Raw genomic sequence first — 19,421 nt, forward strand, 5'->3', positions numbered from 1 at the left:
AACGGCTCCCTGGGTGTGTATCTTACCTGTGGTGCCTAATCCTTTAGAAAGGGAGGGAAGGCAAACACAATAATCAAGCAGCTGAGACAGTAGATCCATGAAACATACTGCACTCTACAAAATATCAAATTATTTATTTATATAAAATATAATACACAACAGTTGTACACATGCACACACCCACACAGTACTTTACCACAACTTTAGGCCAGTTACTTAATTAAATGTTACCTAGCACACGGTATCTTACAGTAATTTACATTATTACCTGAAGACACAATGGGGAAGCTTTGATCATTCATCTATAAACCTTCCGTAAATTACAAAAAGAAAGGCAGTCTGAAAAGTATGTATAAACAGTAAAAACAATTTACAAATGGACAAGAATTACAAAATAGTAACACAGCCAATGACTGCCATCAATGTATTCTTTTTCTTGAGATGCCAATATTGCAATTAATATTTCATTATCACCTGTTGCAGCCTTTTTACTGGCTACAGCTTGTGTACGTTACATGTATCTTGATTCTGACATCAGCAATATGAAAATGCCTTTTAACTTAGGACTGTACCTCCACAGGAAAAAAGGAGGGGGAGTAAAAGGTTTTTCATTGTGGGTTTTTTGTGGTGTTTTTCATTTTTTTTTTTCCTGGTAATTTGGAACAGTGAGCCAGGAACTCCAAAACTGGAGGCTGTGTAGTTGAAACTGGGCGAGTCTCTGATAACTTACACTGTGTCTGATTTCAGTTGAGGAAGAATGTTGACAAAAGAAATCGATACAAGGGGTTTGGTTGGGGGAGGGGAGAAGCAAAACAAAAAAACCCAAAAAAAAACCCCACACCAACAAAAATAAAGCATTTTGCACAGCACTTTCAAACTCCCAGGAGTTACATCAGACATTGAATGGAGTTGGTAACATAGTACTTGGTCTTAAATTACTATGTTTTAGGGAAGATGAAGACAGTTGAATACACAGTAACATACGAAGTATACGCTGTATATTTATTAAACAGTACAAATCATTGTGCATTAATAAGGCAAAACATCAAGGCTGATTAAACTAGGAGTTTCAAGACCATTTTTGTTTACGATTTTAGATGTAGGGGGGAGATCTCTCTGAACTAGGAATCAATGAATAGAGTTTTCTTCCCCCCACTGATGGTAAAAGGAGACTAAAGGCTGAGATTTATCCCATGGAGTTGCAGGTGTTGAGTTGACTTCAAATAAAACCATGTTTCTTCTGGTCTTAATCCCACAAATTTTTTTGGTTTTTTTTCTTTTTAAAGAAAAAAATATTTGCAACAACAAATCCACTTCCTTTTTTCTTGCTGTTTTGATTAAGCAATTCACATGATTCTATTGATGTCAGAGTTAAAAATGCAAAGGTTTGGTAAAGTTGTACTGCGTAGTCATGAAAGCCCTAGTTTTGACGTTTTTTTTTAAAAAAAAAATAAAATTACACAGACTGGAAGCGTTACAGGTTGTCCAGGAGTACATGAATCATTTCACTGCACCAAGCTTTTTCAGCAGTTTCTTGCCTTTGGAAAGCAGCCCCTTTTTCTTTTTCGAGGACATATCCCTGCCTCTCCCGGGACTACCAGAACCCATAGGTGACGTAGGTGACCCAGAATGGAGATGAACTGTGGGGGATGGTGCTCTCCGTGATGTACCTGTATTCTCAGGAGGAACCTATTAGGTACATTGTTATAATTTATTGAATGTTTGAAAGCTTAAAAGCTGTTATCATCAAGAAAGTTGGTAACATCACTTGTCACATTACCCACTTAAACAAAAGGGACAGTTCCTTTCTTCCTTGTGGCTTAAAATACGGTATGGGCTTACGGAAAATAGATAAATTTTGAGCAGAAGTCTAGACAACAGCAAACACTCCAATAGAGCCCTGTTTTGGTTATACTTTTTTAAAGGAAGAGTTGGATACACTTGTTTTGCCATAGTTATCGCCACAAAAGCTACAAAACTGGTTTTGGCTTTGCATTTCAGTACTCTGATAGTACAAAAAAGAAGAGGGATGATTTTAGCTATAATTTAAGAAAAATAAATGTTAATTACTACAGATTAGCAATCTGTAGAAGCCAAACTCTTCTCAGAAGAACGTAAAATGCTACATCATCACTTATTTTTTACTGTCCTTTAAATGCCTTTTCTTTAAAATTGGCTGGCAAACTTTATGTACAAATTTTAGAAGATGGCACACTGGCTTTAAAAAAAAAAAAAAAGCAAAAGCTAAAATGAACCTTAATTGCAATCAAAGAAAGCTTAAAGACCCTGACTGCTTGATGTGTATGCTGCAGCTATGAGGTTGCTGAATGAAGGTGAATACTTGCACGATAGTTAGATGACTGCATTCCTAAATATTTTAAACAGCTATTTTTTAATTTATTTATTTTTTCAATCCTCAGAAGCACTTGAATGAAAATGCTAAAACTACTTATACTCAGCCTGTCCTAACTACAGTGCCCGGCTGACAAAGTGCGATACTATCAATTAGGATGATATCTTTGTAGTAGAATCCATGCCTTAGGGATCCCTGTTATCTCATAGTTCAAGTTAAAACATCAGCAATTTACTGGCTTGTTGCGCAACAGTGAGTTAAGCAAAGGGGCTTCAAGCCTACTTTGATTTTTAATCAAGGTCTAATTCTAATGAAAAAAACCAACTTGGTAAAGCACCCCAACGTACACCTGAAGATACCATGTATTTAGTCTAATGCATTCATTCAGTGAGCTGCATGTTTCGTACTGAGACTTGTATTGCATTGGTAAACCAAACAGTTGCTAATACTTCAAATGTGCACTTTCTAGGAAAAATCCGAGCAAATTATACCATAGGAAGGGATTTTTTCAGAATTGTTGAATAGTTGGTCTTAGGCAAACTGGGGTATAATCGATTATGGAAAACACATTTTAAGGCAGGCAATTTAAGTAGCTGTATTTCAGTGTAATGAGTTTCAAAACCAACTATACCCTTGTAAACTACCGTACGTATCAGCTTACGTTTTGTTTCGTTTGTACATTCTTTAAGGGTTGGGGGTCTTGTGCTTTTCTCTTGATACAGGAGCTTGGAATTTTTACATCCCAGCTTGGCTAACAATGCAATATGCAGCTTTTGTTTGTAGGGTAGTTAGACATCAAACTCTCCTTTCTATGTAAACGTAAACATTTAGCTTGTGAAGAAATATGTTCCAAACGTTGACCTTCATAAAGCAAGGTCTAATTGACATATTCCTAAGGATTCCTTTTTTAAGGATTTGTCTCCTAAAAAAACTAAATTGACTTGACTAGATAATAGTAAAAGCATACAGCCTGTTCTTCGGTGGCCAAGGACTTTGGAGACATATTTCTTTTCTTTTTTTTCCCCCACAATTACGTTTCAAGACTTGCATTAGAGAGCCAGGTAGCTGTAACTGAAATCTCTATTGGTATCTTCAGTTGCTCACTTACGTGAAGGCTACATTGCCTTATTAAGGTGTGAAATGAACACTCTTCTTCTGTTTCCAAGCAGATGAGCAAAGAAATAAAAATATATATAAAATATATAATATATAAAAGTATTGCAGTGATGAAACAAAACCAAAAATGAGATACTCTAAACATGATTAGTCTTTCATAGAAGAGAAGTCTCTGGCAATTAACTAATGCCAGTTAGAACAGGAAGTCATAGGGATTGAAAGATGAACACTGTCAATCGGCTGCATTTACGGTCTGTATTTAAAGGAATGCTTGTACCAGTCTTTTCGTCCACAAGAACTTTTGCTTTCCTCTAGATAGTGCAGGCAGTAAGAGTAGTTCAGAATCATTAGGAAGTTAACTACTTTCACCAGGGAGAAGCTGCTTAAACTCAAATTATAATGGAAGGTACTGTAATGACTGCAATCAAATGGTAAATTTAGTTTCTTCCTTTACAAATGTAACGAGCTAGTCTAAGGCTAAGTCAAGTCATTTTTCCTTACGTTTTATATATTTGGAAGTTAATTTCAAATGGGCAAATGGATTTAAAATGTTAGAAATAATGCCTAAATTATATATGAGACAATGGAATGGAAAATAAAAATTTAAGGTTTTCTTATTCGGTTGCTTACCCTTTTTGCTTTTGTACGCATCGGTGTATCATGAACGTATTTTGAGGGTGCATCAGATAGGTAGACTTCAACATCATCAGGCACTTCTTCAAGGAAGTTGGAAGGAACCAGCCCCTTTTGTCCATTAAGTTCACCCTGCAACACGATGAAAGTTTCAGCCCATGTTTTAATTAAAGCAAACAGGTACCCAAGAAGGCAAGGAAATACTTTTGACTATTTCAGAGCCAGCAAGGAAGAGGAACTAACAATCTAAGGTGACATGGGACCTTAGAAGCTTACACACTTTTGAAGATGACAAGTGCTAGTGTGTGTAACAGAGAGCACATGCATGCCCGTGTTCTTCAGCTATGCACAATGGAGAAGCAGGAACTGAATTCCCATAGTTTCTGGACTTGGGTCCTTGGAACTGCAGTGCCGTAGGTGTGTGTGCTGCTGGGCTGCACAGCCTAAAGGCGCTTCTGAGATGATCAAACTACTCCTTTGGGCCTCAACAGGGGTCACTTCTACAGTGTATCTGAAAGAGACAGCTGGGCCTGTTTTCATGGCCAGTACACCGTGGGCATGGAAAAGGCATGTTCAGGTGCAGACTGGCAGCTACTGTCAACCTGAAGACCATTCAGCTGGGCAAGCAATGCTGGAGTATTGTCTACCACCATCACACTCGTTAAGGAGTGACAAAGTAGCGTGATCTTTTAATGAGTGCTTAGAAGAGTGCTGAACTATTGTATTGATTTATGTTAATCAAGTAACCCTTTACTGTAGAGACAGGCCGTATCTATGTTCTTCTCCCACATGGAAAGCTGTACCTATCAGAAGTCAGTCATGTGTTGGCATGAATACGTGTGATCAAAATACACATTTTCCAGCAGATGACATGAGGCAGTTATTACTTAGGCAATGCCAGAGGCAGCTCCGAGCTGCACCAACAACAGCCCCTGAAAAGGTGCTGAAGTGGCGCGTGCTCAGCGCCATACGTCTCCACTGAAGGGAGCTTCCTGGTTATGCTGCAGCCTGCGAGGCATCCGCCAGGCCCGGTTTCCATCCCAGCTCTAACTGGGCTGGCTGTGACCACAGCCTCCCTGGGACGGACCAGGCATGGTGATGCTAATGCCACAGGGACACTGCTCCCAGGCATGTCCCGCGGGTTGGCATCTCTGTTAGATTAGCTGGCAGCTGTCCCCCCCGGCTGTCATTTAACAATTCAGGCTAGTGTTGCAGTCTGAAGCAACCAAAAAGAAGCCAACTTACATAGTAAAATCCGTCTTCATCAATTTCACCAAAGACAGTAATAATGTCCCCTGTGCAGAATGTCAGCTCAGCCTGCAGAAAAAGGAACGCATGACAGTGCATGTTCTGTTATTCTATATATATTCTATATATATTCTATATATATTCTATATATATTCTATATATATTCTATATATATTCTATATATATTCTATATATATTCTATATATATTCTATATAGTCTCTCTATATATTATATATATGATTTCTTTATTCATAGTAAACCCAGTAATATTTCCCCCTCTCCTTTATGTTAAGACACCATTAAAAACTATATTTGCTTTTTTTTTTTTTTTTTTTTTTTTTTTAGCTTGCTATATCCGTCACCTCTCCCACTAGGTTTTTAGACACCCACAGGGCTCACTGTGTGTAACCGGACCCTGGAGATCCTCGAACTCATCTGTGCAAAGCCTTGAACAACCTTTGGGGCTTTGAGCTATGTGGCTTCAAAGGTCCCTTAAAGTCCATTTTTCTGGGAGGAGGGAACAAGACATAGGGGTTGGCCGTGGTTCAGGGCTAGGACTAACAGGTACAAGTACAGCTGAGCCTGCTGCTCCTGAAACACAAAGTTTGGGAGCTAATTTGCTGTGTAGCTACATGGGATTCTGTTCAATACAGGCTCCGTAACAGGCACCTCCAGTCTGCCATTGGCAAACACCGTGCTGGGCTCTTTTTAATTGCCTGTGGTTTAAATGTAATTTAATTAGGTGGGGGGTTTTTTTACTTATTTTCAATTTCCTGTGGCCATGGGAAAGAGAGAACAAATAAAATGATTGCAACATATCAGTACAATTTATTTGATTGGTTGCCCAAACTAATCTGAAACACCATAATTTAGAACCAGATTTGGTTCACTGAGAAATACAAGACAACTCTGGCTGCATTTTAAAGCATTAAGTCCCACATACTTAAATTCACTTTAAAAAATTCCAAATTGTTCTGCAACTCACCAATTAAGAAAACATTGTAAAGGATCACTGGGGAAACTTGTAGGTATGTAGCAATTATTTTCTAGAGCTTTGAGCGTACCCTGACCACCCTGCCACAACGCATGTACAAACAGAAGAAACTGCATTGAATCTTGATCGAGGGACTTGCTATTTCACATCAAAGACAATGTAAAAAGTGATCCTGTTGTTGCTGATAACAAATACGGAGAAATGGGAGATTGTGTGTAGATAAATGGAAGATAAACTCATAACGAAGATCTAGATCATGGTGGGCTGTTGTTTAAGATATCCTTATGTTGATACACAAAAAAATACCCCAAAATTACCACAACAACATGCTTCCACGGAAGCTCAGGTGCATCAATTAAGAGAAAAATACACTATGTTACAAATGCTGTTCTACCGCGCCATACTGTTCTGGGTTGGGCTGCGAAGGAGGGCTGATTTTTGGAGGCGCTGTACGTTACAGAGGTTGGAAAGCATGCATCACTAAGCTCGTTGGCATCAGCTAGGACGCTTCTTGGAAATAACGGTGTTCTTACGTGGAAACATAAGAAGGAAAACTGAAAACAGTAGTTGGAAAGTAACTGTTCCCTACTCTTCAAAACTCCATGCTTTTTTTCCTTACAGACTTTAGTTATATAGATATGTATACACATATCCTGCACAACATATATCCATAGCTGACCATATAATGTATTGAGCCACCTTCAATAAATCCTACAAAGGATATTCTTCGATTGGTTTTGAACAAGAATCAAATCTACTTTTACTGAAGTCAGAAGCTTGCCATGCACATCTGCCTGAAACCAGTTAACTGATGTTTGTAATCCTGTGCTATTTTTTTTTTTTTTTGCACATCTGCTGTAAGTGTGTAACAGCGCTTATCAAGAGCAGTTACGTCAGTACCTCTACATCAACGTTGGGAGAACTTTCCCTTGGATCGTAATCATACAGCGCCACCATCCTTCTTGTAGACACGGAATGCTGTCTGCCACTCCGTCTGTTTCTTTCTGTTCCGATCACAAGCAGAGGAAGGGAAGGAAAACTATCAAAGTTATTTTGAAAAGCAAAACAAGGTGCAACTTTTTCCCTACATCATTTTCACAACAGTGCAGTAGCAGCGTTGGTATTTCTCTAGCACAGTGATAACAGGTCACAGATTACCAAACCTATTAACATGGATAAAGGTTTCAAAACAGCGCGTACGTTTCATAAATACTTCTTTAACAGTTGGCTTGCCCTCTTTATTCTAAGCCACTGAATCCTCTGAGGAGTACTTCTCTGCAGAAGTAACATTCCAGAATTTTCAGCCGGTCTTGGTTGTAAGAATCGGACGTTACCAGGATATACAAAGCCAAACAGTCAAGATTTGTGTTTGCTGCATTTTATCCAAACTTCCATATTTACCGTCTATTCCCTTCCACCCCCTAATCTCAGGGAATTTTCCACCTGGGATCATTCAGCTTTCTGCTGGGAGACTGGAAGGAGAAACAGACACTCAGCTGTCCCAAGACAAAAGTGACTATTCATTATGCAAGTGGTTTGCAACATTTTCAAGACTGACTACAAAACCACATTCTCAAGTACTGTTTAATTTTACGAGTTTCCTTTGTGGGAACAGAAGGAAGGGAGTAAAATCTGTAGTTTCCAGGAACCACATGAAATGTGTACTGATTGATACTAAACATTTACAGAGAAGACCAAAATGGGCGTAATTTTAAATTTGAATGGTATTGGCATGGTTCTTGCAGATGACTGCTCTAGCAAGACAAACATGCTTGTTAGTGCTACTTACAGACAGGCACTGAGGGCAGGTCTGATGGGCGCTATGCAGTGTGACAGAGGAAGCCGGGGGGGTTAGGAGGCACCCTCGGATTGTTCCGGCAGGAGGGGGAACATTAAAGGTTGGGCTAATGTAGGAGCAACTACCGAGCATGGCGTGCACTCACAGCTGTCACGACACCCACCGGCTGACACTGAAGCGTTTGGTAAGTGTGTATCACCTACTCTTGCAGTGGGTGGTCTGAGTTACCTTCCCAGCTACCAATGCAAGGGATTTATGCAGAACACAAGGAGGGATCCAAAATGACAGCACAGACTGTAACAGACGCAGGACCTGATCCCCCCGATTCCCCAAAGCTTGGATCAGCCGATACCTGAACGACTGTCTCAGAGTCACACTTCCTACTCCGAAGTACTTCTCTGGGGCAAGACACTGCCCACTGCTCAGGGTTAAGAGCCCCTCTACAACCAAGAAAAGAATCCAAGAAGGACCCTCTATGGAATTGCTATGTGACAGTATTTTCCAACCGCTGCTTTCCAAAAGTTCAAAGGCATAAAAAAATAAATCTAGACAGCTCAAATAATTTCAGCGAATTTACAGCTTGAATCAAATTATTGGTTCTTAGCACAGACCTCTTTTAGACTTTCTGGATCTGCGGTGTACAGAGCGTGTGCTCTCTTTGAAACGGTCACAGTTGACTTCAGGAAAGGCATGCATACAAATAAAAGAAGAAAAGATATGAAGCTGTTCAGAGTTCTGTTTTTAAGGATTTAATGTGGGCAAAGGATTAAGAAAAATATAGTCATATGAACACAGCATGTAAAGTGTCTGATATGACATTAAAAACATGAGTAACAATACGAGACAGACGGGCAATTAGAGCCTGCTTCTGCTAAAAATCCACGTGGGCAGCCTCTGTGACAGCAAGGGTCTGAGCACGTGGATCTCTGCTATTCAGAATTTCTATTTAGTTTAAAATAGAGCCAAACTAGCTTTCCTTTCCAAATCCATTAGTAAGAGCGCTTGTTGTTTTTTAAATAGCTAATTTAAATCCATATTAAAGAGAAAATACATGATCCTTTTAAAGTGCTAAAATATTTAAAGGTGAACTGCTGGGAGTAGGTTGCTTACAGCTTGCCGTGAAACATCCCAGAATAAAAAGAACTGCTTAAAAGTGTAAGGCAGGGCAACATTTCTGTCACAAAATGCCTCTGTCTCTTTCCAAGATAGAGACTTTCTGATTTCTCAGCTATCTGAAGGAGCCACTGCCAGTTAAGCGCAACAAAAAATCCAATTATATTCGCAAAATTTGACCGTTAGACAGCTAAAATACTCAAATTGTGGGGAGCGATGTAGGTTAGCGTTTCTTTTTTCACAAGCATTCCGTATCAACAACGGAGAGCACTAAGCAGGACTTAAAGCAGTGTTTCCACTGTAGCTGCTCAGGAAGGTATTTTCTGCACCCAGGCGTGACCTCGCTGCTGGAAGCGGACGTGTGCTTAGATGCTTCTTAATCCCACCAGGCCCCTGGCCGTGTTTACAGACGTACCTAAAGCAAGCTAGGCGTCTCACTCCAACAGACTTTGCATGATGTGGACCCACACGGAAATGACTCCGCATGCAGGACAGTGCCGCGAGCAGCCGGCCCCGTACAGGCACACCTGCTGGTCCTGCCCTGTGCCTGCCCCAGGTTTTTGTCCTGCCAATGTACGTGGGGGTGTACGTGCGATACTCAGAGGAGCCGACGGGCAGTGGGGTTTACAAGTGCATGTGGGTGGGAATACTGGTTGTATTCATGCAGCGTAAGTAAATAAATACCGAGATTTGCATTAAGAACTCGATGAAGCATTTCAGAACTTAGATGATCCTTCCCCTTAATGGACGATGGAGAATTTTAAAATATCTCAATATCTTAAACAGCAACCCCCACCCCCCACCCCCTGGTCTCACATTTACTAATGCGATTTTGGAAACAACAAGGTTTCATTCAATCTAAGAAAACAACTGTCAAAGACTTCTTTGGTTTTTTTAGCAACCACTTTTACAGTTCACTTTTAAACAGGACTGAACCAATTTCAGCCCTTTATACTCTCTGAATCATGTTGAAAAATTTAAAACATTGAGATAGTTGTATGACATTTATTTTTAGAAAGAATTCTAAGTTAAGATACTTGCACTGTGTGTCTGTGTACAACAGTGAACGAATGACATAATACCAGTGGTTTGTAATACAGAGTTGTTTGGCCGAACTCTGCTTTTTAAAGGGTTTGTTACTGCGATATCCGCAAAATCTCACAATATGTTGTGCTATCCCCAGTGAGATTACACATAACCCTCTGCCACCATCCCTTTAAATTATCGGTAAAGTAGGAAAATGCAGAAGAGTAAAACTAACAATGAAGAAGTGAATCTTCTTACGCTTTGCAGCAGTGAGCATATCACAAAGCACCTCAGCACAGCACACTCCAAAGCACAGGGATCATGTTCTGTGTCTAGAAATCTTTCAGGTGACAAGACCCTTTTTTTATTATTATTAAGAAGTAATGAATGGAGTGGTAAAGAAACAAGTCCACATTTGCAGAAAAAGATGTGACCAAGATTAAGCATGAGTTGAATAAAGTCATCCAGATACCGACACAGAATGTATCCCATGGTGTAGTAAATTGCTGTACAATTTGGATACATCTGCATATAGGAAAAACAAAAGGCAAGGCGGATCCAGCCAAGTTAATAGCACCCAAAAGTTAGGAGAAGTGAAGCGTACGTATTTTCCCTTACCAATTTTCTCAACCGGTGTATTCAAGGGAAGGAAGCCTTGTTTTAGAAGCTGATCCATCATCTCTTCATCATCTGCTTGGATCTCAGAGACCATATTACATGGGATAAGGCCAATTCTTGTACAGGTTTCTCCACGATAGAATCCATCAGCATCTTTGTCGCCATAAACCTATTATTCAAAGAGTGATAATGTTGGTCAATAAAGGGTTTAGCATTTGGGAATTTTAATGCAGGCTAAATGGTTACTAAATCATAGGCTGATGACTACAGTTTGGATGTGGAATTACGTTAGTTTTTGACTACTCTGACTTATGTTACCGAACTGGAATTGTTATATTAATTTGAATTACAACTTCAGATATATAAAAGCAGAATTTGGACTTTGTTAGTAGTGAAATGCACAAAAAGTGAGAGACACCATTACAAGTCATCTGTTTCTCCCTGTGCTAAGCCAAAAGTATACTTAAGGCTGTACACTGATGTTTACAGAATTGCCCATTTCTGGTGCTGTGTGAACGATATTCCAAATGAAGCATTTGCAACATTGTACCAAAGAGTTACTTTGAAGGGAACAACTTGTATATGATCAAAACCACCTATGTAATACTTAATATACTTGGTATATGTACTGAAGCTCTGCCATCGTCTTTGCACAAAACATGAACAAAGGTATAAACATAGCATGAATTTTCATCAATGATAGCAGGTAAATCCAAAATTTCTCTTAAGTTCTCAAAATGCAGCCCATTCATAAAGGCTACTAATGATACAGAGGCCTAGAACAAGAACTGTACTAAACAAAAGTGATGTTCTTAAGGCAAAACTGATGACTGAGTTCAGACTGTCCCTTATTTGGGTTCAAATCAATTGTTTTCTTTCTTTTCTTTAAAAACAAACAAAAAACCCCAAACCAGTCCCTTCACTTTAAATCTGAGCGCATTAAAAATGACTGTAAATTCCCTCACCTTTCTAGTGCAGGAACGCTTTCCAGTTTTAATGGCTATATATCCATGACTCGCCTGGCACCTCTGCTACTTCACACAGTACAGCATATGTGACCGTAACACATGTATGGCACAGACTTCATACAGCTCATGCTGGAACTGACCCTCCACCATCCTGCTTGCTCAGGTAATGTATGAAAAGTATTTTCAAAATGCAAACTAATCCATCTTCACAACAATTTGATGAGAAAGTCAAAGCAGCAGATCACATAGTAATCACCATGGTCTCAAACACAAACCAAACATCACTGACAGTATGTGACAAACTTCACTGAGAATAAGTGGGATGTCTCTAGGCTGTTCCGTGCCAAATGTGTACATATTTGTTAAGAAACAATTAAAATATCTGAGTGAAATGAACATTCTTGCAAAGAATAAGCTCTTACATAAGTTCCATATTTTTGGCATAAAACTTATGTAAGGAGGTAAGCAAAATATCTAACCAAGTATTTAACTTTAAAAATAAAAGCAACTTAGGATATGGACATGTGTATTAGGATCTGATCCAACATACTGGAAAGCAGTCAGTATTTTAATAGCCTAAGTCACAATTTTCTCTTTCAAATGGCCAGTGTTACAACACACTTGAATCTCAATTACCCTTGGACTACCAGCAGCTGTTCCTTCTGCCACTCTCATTTCTGCTTATTTTGCACCAGATCAGTTAGATACAAGGCTGCAGCAGGAGATGCTTACATTTGCCGACTCAACAGAAAAATCTGCTAGCTTTTTAAAATCAGATCAGCAAACCAAAAAAATTTGCTTCGCAGATGCACAAAGCATAAAATGAGGCAAGCTGGGATAGAAGAGGGCTGGCTAGAGACCTTGACAGAGCCCAGTGCTGTCCCTGTCACATGAAACGCCCAATTTCTGCACCCTGTCTAAAGGCAGGGTGTATATTTTACACCAAACAGTGAGAAAAGGGCATGGTCTCCTGTTTCAGAAAAAGATGACTCTAGAAGAGAAATACCTAACTTCTAGACTTCAATATTAAGCATATACTTGCTAGGAGTGTTCAGCATTTAAAAACACCCAGCAGCTCTGGTATGTACGAAGGTACAACACTAAGCACTTGTGTAGTATCTTTGCAGGGAAGACATCCTCTCTGAAGCAGCTTTTCCTGCAGGGTTTGTGGCAATGGCCACAGGGGCTTCAGAGTCACAATTCTGGTCTTGGCACCTACATCTTTCATGGAGTCTGGCCCTAACTATTGAGATTTTTGCCCATTACCTATTTATTTTTAAGCTGTTAGCACTAGGTATTAGGTTCCCGAGCCAGTGAGATTTACAGCCTGAACCTCCAGAGGAAAAAAAGTCTTGGACTCCAGTCACACAGGCAGCCTTCTCCACACAGAACAAAAGAGACCCTGTTTGTAAAACCGGGTCCTTTGTCTCCTTTATTCTTAGAGCCCACCTTAATGATCTGTCCTTCTTTAAATGGCAGCTCTTCTTCTGCAGCATCTGGATTTGGGGACATTGTCAGTGGATCGTAGTCAAAGAGTGCAACAAATATCCGAGTAGAAATATCTTCTGTGCCAGGATCTGTTTCTGATTCTTCATAGATATCTGGAGAAAGATGGTCATGACCACCATAGCCATCTATGAAAGTAAATTCAGAAAAGAACAATTCAGTAATACAAGCTGGCCTCATCTTTCAACTATACCAGTTAATATCTGAAAAATGTTTGGCATTTCAGTGAAAAAAACCCAATTAACTTAATGCATGTCCTATTAAGCTTGGCGTTGGTGTTGGTTTTTTTAATTAACAAGTTGCTGGTTTTTAAAAAGAAGCGTATACAATCTGCATGCACTGAGTGTGGTGCTGATCTGCTACACCACACTGACATTTACACATGTGGATACAGCTCGGACAACGAAGCAAATTCTGTTAGGTTTACTAGGGTTTGCCATCAATTAAGGAAGCATGTTAAAGAGCGACATAATGATGAGTCTGATAGGCTTTATCACTACCGCAAAAATAACCATGCTTTGGATCCACCTGTTTTCCAGCACAGCTGCTTCTGCTCTTCATGGACACATGAAAAGCACATCCCAGCCATGTTGACACACCATGTCTTAACTACCAGGTTTAAAACATGGTCATAACCTCTCCTCTCCGCAAGAAGAAATTTATTTCAGTAGTGTCAGTTATGCCAGGGTCGGAGCTACGCTGCCTATGATTTTGTTTAAGCACAGTCAACAGTTACCATAGCCAGCAGTGCCCCTGACCAACCCAAACACTAACAAGATGTGTTAAAATTGAGAAGAAATGGTTAGCTATGACTGCATTTAACCATGAGCTCACTAGGAAAGATCATCCACGAGTGTCACAACACTTGACACCGCACTGAAGTCTGTCCACTGCAGGGTACCAAATCCATTAGGACACAAAATACAAGAACTGACATTTTGTCTCACACATCTTTCAGACTTTTGAAATTACCTGGAGAATGGGTTTAGTCTATGATTCAACAACGTACTTAAGGATGGACTTCAGTGAATTAGAAAATTAAGCCAAAATTGCTAACAATAAGTGTTTTGATTGATGGGTTTTAAAGGCCTTTAATTTTGTTTTGAAAGAGCATGTGGCAGCGCTTTCCCCAAAACTAAGTTCCTTCAAGGCATACAAAGCTTAAGTCCCAAAAAATTAAGCCCTCAAAATCATAAGCCACTTCTAAAAAACTCAGCTTATTGCGCAAGTCCCGCTAACTTCAGTGGGAGTCACGCACTTTTGTTCTTTGCTGAATCAACACTTAGCATTCACTTTATAAGATCCTTCACAATGAATAAATTGAGAAAGCGATGTTATGAATTATGATGAAAATGTAGTTCAACTATATAAATTTTTTTTCCAACAATTTTCATATTAATACAATGTTTACTGTAATCACCTCTTACAAATTAAATACTCCAATTTTGGGTAATAGTTTCAACATTCAATAAGGAATATTTTAGATAAAATTCCTCTTTTTGCCTCTACATCAGATGCATTTTATTCAACACTTGATATTTTTAAACTCCCAGAAAAAATGTTCAGAGGGTCACAGCTTTAGGGGAACAGCTACTAACTCTTGGGTCCAGAGCGCAAGAAAGAATGTGAATAGAGAAAAAAATGCAGAACAGCAAAAGGGGAGGGAAAAATTCCAGCCAAGAAGCTTTAGGCAGGCACAAAGCACAGGAAGTGCAGGAGAAGGGCACATGTGGGACAGAAAGCAATGGGACACAAAGGATGGGATTCTTCTCTGTTCTGTTCTCTGTTCTCCTCGCACAGTCATGTTGCAGTCATTCTGTGGTTCATACTCAGGCCCACCAGCCAATGTAAAACAGGCGGGTTAAGGGGTGTTTTGTTTTTTAAATTAACAATAGGGATTTTTGCATCCAATTCCAACCGCAGTTTGTGGGGGTTAGGTGCAAGCATGAATTACAGGTAAATGTATCTCTGTTAAAAGCACTGGCCTGCAACTATCTAATTCAGAATAGTCACAATTTGCTTCAATGAACCAGAAATCAAATAATCTCTTGATTAGCTCATTAGCCACTTATCTTACTCTTTCAAGAGGTACAGAGGTATGTCATACATATACACACACATGTAACTGTGTATGTAAAATCTTAAGTCTTTGGATGCAGCCAGCCAGATTCCCAACCGATGTGTAATTGCAACCACAGCTGCACTGGATTGACTAGATATACAGCAATATACACAAGCTGATGAGCTGGCTGTCAGTCAGTCACATACGTTTGCTTTGAAACTCAGCATTAAATTAGGATTTACCTTTCAGGTAAATTAAACTTTCAGGGCTCCTTTTTTTTCACTTCAGGTATGAACAAAACCCTAATGTGTTTCTTAGCTCTATATACGGCCTGGGCTGCTTTCACAGGTTAAGTATTAGACACTTCAATCTACTGTGTTATGAACTATGAAAACTGAGCTGTTGATCATGTAATGATTTCTATATTGATGAAGCAAGAAATACTATCAGTAATGGGTATAACTGCCTTACTCATGTAATACAAGTTTGTAATTACTCCTAAAAATAAGAATAATTTCTGTCTTCACCAGGTGACACAGCCAAAGTCCTGTGTGGTCACTGGGAAGACCCCAAATCTTCATTTGGCCCAAGCTGTAAATCAGGATAACAAATGGTAACTGCTTCCTGTTACAGGGCGCTGGGCTGTGATATACCAGCTACTGTTTGTCCCTGCCCAGTCTACATGAATCGAGTGGAAATGTGGTCATTTAGATGAATGGTTGTTCAGGTGTGAAGTACAGTAAATACTGGCTGGCATTAGTAGCAGGACAGCTTCACACGGGTTCATGCCATGCAGTATGCTTGGACTCAGTTGAGTATGGAAAGGTGGCTGCACAGCAGTTCCAGGACAGAGGACTAAGGGCTGTTGGTACCTTACAGCTGAGCCGGAGGAACTTACCTGAGAGCAGACAGGACTAAAGAGCCAGCTCCCCTGGCATTCTGCATTGCATGCAATGCTGTCATACAGAAACCGCACTTGTTAACACGTAGCTCTAAAATGTGTCTGTCACAAAGGATGAATAATGTTCGGCATACCGTATCTATATTCAGAGGCCATGGTACGCTGCTGAGGCCATTTCTTGTGTCCACCAATGCTGCGATAATAAGCTTCTTCTTTTACAGGTGAAATATTTCCCTCACTACCTGACCGAGACCGACCGCCTTCACTGTTACTGTCCATTGTAATTTCTATGGAGAAAAAGGGAACGATCTATTAAAACATATTGTATAGCTGCCTTTGAGGAGGCTCCTGCGGGCAGGCTCTGCCTACCTCTTTTTCTGACTTGCCCATAGTAGGAAGGCTAAACACTGCACAACTTGAGCCAGATGTCTCAGCCTCTAGAAATCCTTCTTCAGCAGAGAAATCACAGAAACACGTACCTCCTTTTTTTTAAAGGGGCTTTTTTTGAAAGGAGTATTTGTGTGCTTTTTAGAATTCATACAGCGTAAATATTGTTTGTTAGATCTTTGGATAGGAATCATCTTTTATTATGAGGTTTAAACAATCCTACCTGCCAGATCTGCAAGGTCAAGTGCACTGTAAACTGTGTTTCACCTTCTAAAGTATCAACCTAAAAACAAAAATTAATTCATTTACTTAAGTCCTACCTGCAAGAAGATTCTAATCTAAAGTATTTATAGCTTAATGGAGAAAATACCTCAAAGAATTTAAATTCTGGAACATTTTGAGAAAGTTTTTATCACTGGAATCCTAAGAACATTACAATTTTGAAGGTCTTTCCCACTGATTTAACCTCCCAGAGCTGCCTTTAGAACTTTGTATCACTAAAGCGACCCTTTAGCTGAATAACTCACCAAAAACTCCAGGCACACACGTTAAGGACTAAGCTGCTGCCAAGACATTTGGAATCCACATTTTTGAGATATATGCTGAGGCCAACAACAGTTTCATGTATTTAAGCAGTCTATACTTTGGCTCAATCATATTTACCTTCTTTCCTTTTATTTTACTCTGCTTTTCACTTTATAATGACACAGCTAGAATAGTTCCCATCTTCAAAAATGACACTCTTGATACATTTCTGAACTCTTGGTACATTTCATATCTTCTAGATTTTTTTTTTTTCCCAGCAGGCTTACAGGAAGCAACTTTTGTGCAGAGTTTTATTAAGTGTTTATATTTGCTTCACTTACCCTCACAGTGATTTAGTATAGTATGATGCTGAAAGCAAGAAATATTCCATACATATCTTTCAGCAATTTTAATCGCTAGTCTTTTAGTCAGAAATTAGGTCTCTTGAACTCTAAACCTAAGGGCCTTCCAACAGCTTCACAGCATTTTTTTTACAATTTTTTTTAAGGTACTGTACATAACGCTCAGTAGTTTGCTTGTTACCAGTATTAGACAATATTGTAATTTATTCCTAATGGAACTTCCCCAAAGAGCATTTGTGTGGATCGCACATAACACAACACACACTAAATGATTCTTTAAGTAACACTGGAAGAAATAAAACCTGAAGATCTTATTTTCTAGTTAATTATCTGTTTGAGTACAGATTGACTATCAGAAATTAATTTCTTTATCTGATTCCTAAGCTGTTGCTACTGAACTACCAACCAGCGAAGTCATCACTTAGCGGTTACCATGTTCAAACTTCGTTGACAGAAAGCGAGCTCTGATAAATGTAATCACTTTCCTTATTTTTTAATTAAAATTAAAACTAAAAGGAAACCCAAAGGATTAATTCAAACAAACCTGTCTACTCTCTCACTATTAATTAAAAAAAATGTTCTAGCAGACAATATAAAAGAAAGAACTTAGATACAAAACTTGCTTTAACTAGTCCAAACATAAACCGGAAATCTTTACTCCTGAGAAAAAAAAGGCTGCTTTCAGAGAAAAAGGACATGAAAATCTAACAGTCTTCACACCAGCATCCAAAAGTGTATTTTTTTTTCATCTTATTTTTTCCCCATCTTGTGCTGCTGAGGAGGGGAGTTACAGAACAGCGTGGTGGGCACCTGACCTCCAGCCGAGCACAAACCACCACAGAAAGCTATTTGGTTCAGCTAACAATAACCCTTCCAATGGAAGCACAAGAGCCTCCCTGGAGCTGATTCCCCCCACCCCCACCTCCCATTTTCATACCAGTATAATTCCATGGACACCTGTGAAGATTATCCTGGTTCACACCAGGATGTGGGACGAGAATCAGCCTCTGCCCAGTCATGCTATACTGAAGACACTAAGAAAGTTTCATGCATTACAGCTGTGCGTGTTTCCTGATCTATGGTTTCAATAATAATAATTATCTACTAAATAGCAAAATAATTTGTGCCCACTGGGTGGATTATGCTTTTAATTTACAGTCCAGGAATTTTAGTGTGATTCTATGAAAAGGGAAAAATCTTTAATATTTAAAAATAAACGTATTCCTTAATGATCAGTCTCTTTCCTTCTGATAATCCCCATTTGTGACATCTCTCATTCATACAGATGTCAGGTGAGAATTGCCTGACACTACTTCCTTATCCTCCTGACAATGCCTAGAGCGTTCACAAATTAGAAGTCCAAGTGAGGGACAGGAACCGGACTAACTTTACGTCCTTATGGAGTAAAGTTCTGCTAATAGCCCACAGAACCTTTCCTGCATTTGTTTTCCATGTGTTTCCTGTCAGTATAGAGTGTATGTTTTAACAGATAGGTATTTTTCCATAGTGTCTTGATTCCATTATCTTTTCTGCACTACTTTTTGGATTTTCTGGTATACACCAGCATATAGTTTAAGTCGTAAGTAAACCAGAATAGGGATGATTCTGTAAGAAGGATCAAATCTAGTAAATATATGCAAGTTCTACTAACTTGTTACATGTAACAGCTTCCATTTTTCCTGCTAAATTCCAAAAAGTAGTCAAGAAAATGGAAAGTGAATGCAAAGTGATGGCTGATGAATGGAAAGATGGATGGCTGAATGAATGGCTGAATGGGTACGTTTATTTTACTGATTATATAGTAGCCTGC

The 19,421-nt window shown here is 39.3% G+C and overlaps 1 protein-coding gene across 3 annotated transcripts in view; it reads right to left on the reverse strand.

The window, feature by feature from the left end:
- Positions 1-108: 108 nt before the first annotated feature.
- The window catches only part of RIMBP2 (RIMS binding protein 2), a 162,535-nt gene continuing 143,222 nt past the window's right edge, over positions 109-19,421 (reverse strand). Inside the window, exons 21-28 of one of the 3 annotated variants that reach the window (XM_027814017.2) lie at positions 16,472-16,624; positions 13,318-13,502; positions 10,901-11,069; positions 8,755-8,820; positions 7,246-7,349; positions 5,348-5,419; positions 4,100-4,234; positions 109-1,689 (exon numbers count right to left, since the gene is read on the reverse strand). In XM_027814017.2, coding sequence (XP_027669818.1) covers positions 1,501-1,689; positions 4,100-4,234; positions 5,348-5,419; positions 7,246-7,349; positions 8,755-8,820; positions 10,901-11,069; positions 13,318-13,502; positions 16,472-16,624 — 1,073 coding nt within the window. In that variant the 3' untranslated portion in view covers positions 109-1,500. The other 2 variants (XM_027814018.2, XM_055712049.1) reach the window with 2 other exon arrangements.

This window comes from Falco cherrug, chromosome 1 (genome assembly GCF_023634085.1).
Source record: "Falco cherrug isolate bFalChe1 chromosome 1, bFalChe1.pri, whole genome shotgun sequence".
Lineage (NCBI taxonomy): Eukaryota > Metazoa > Chordata > Aves > Falconiformes > Falconidae > Falco > Falco cherrug.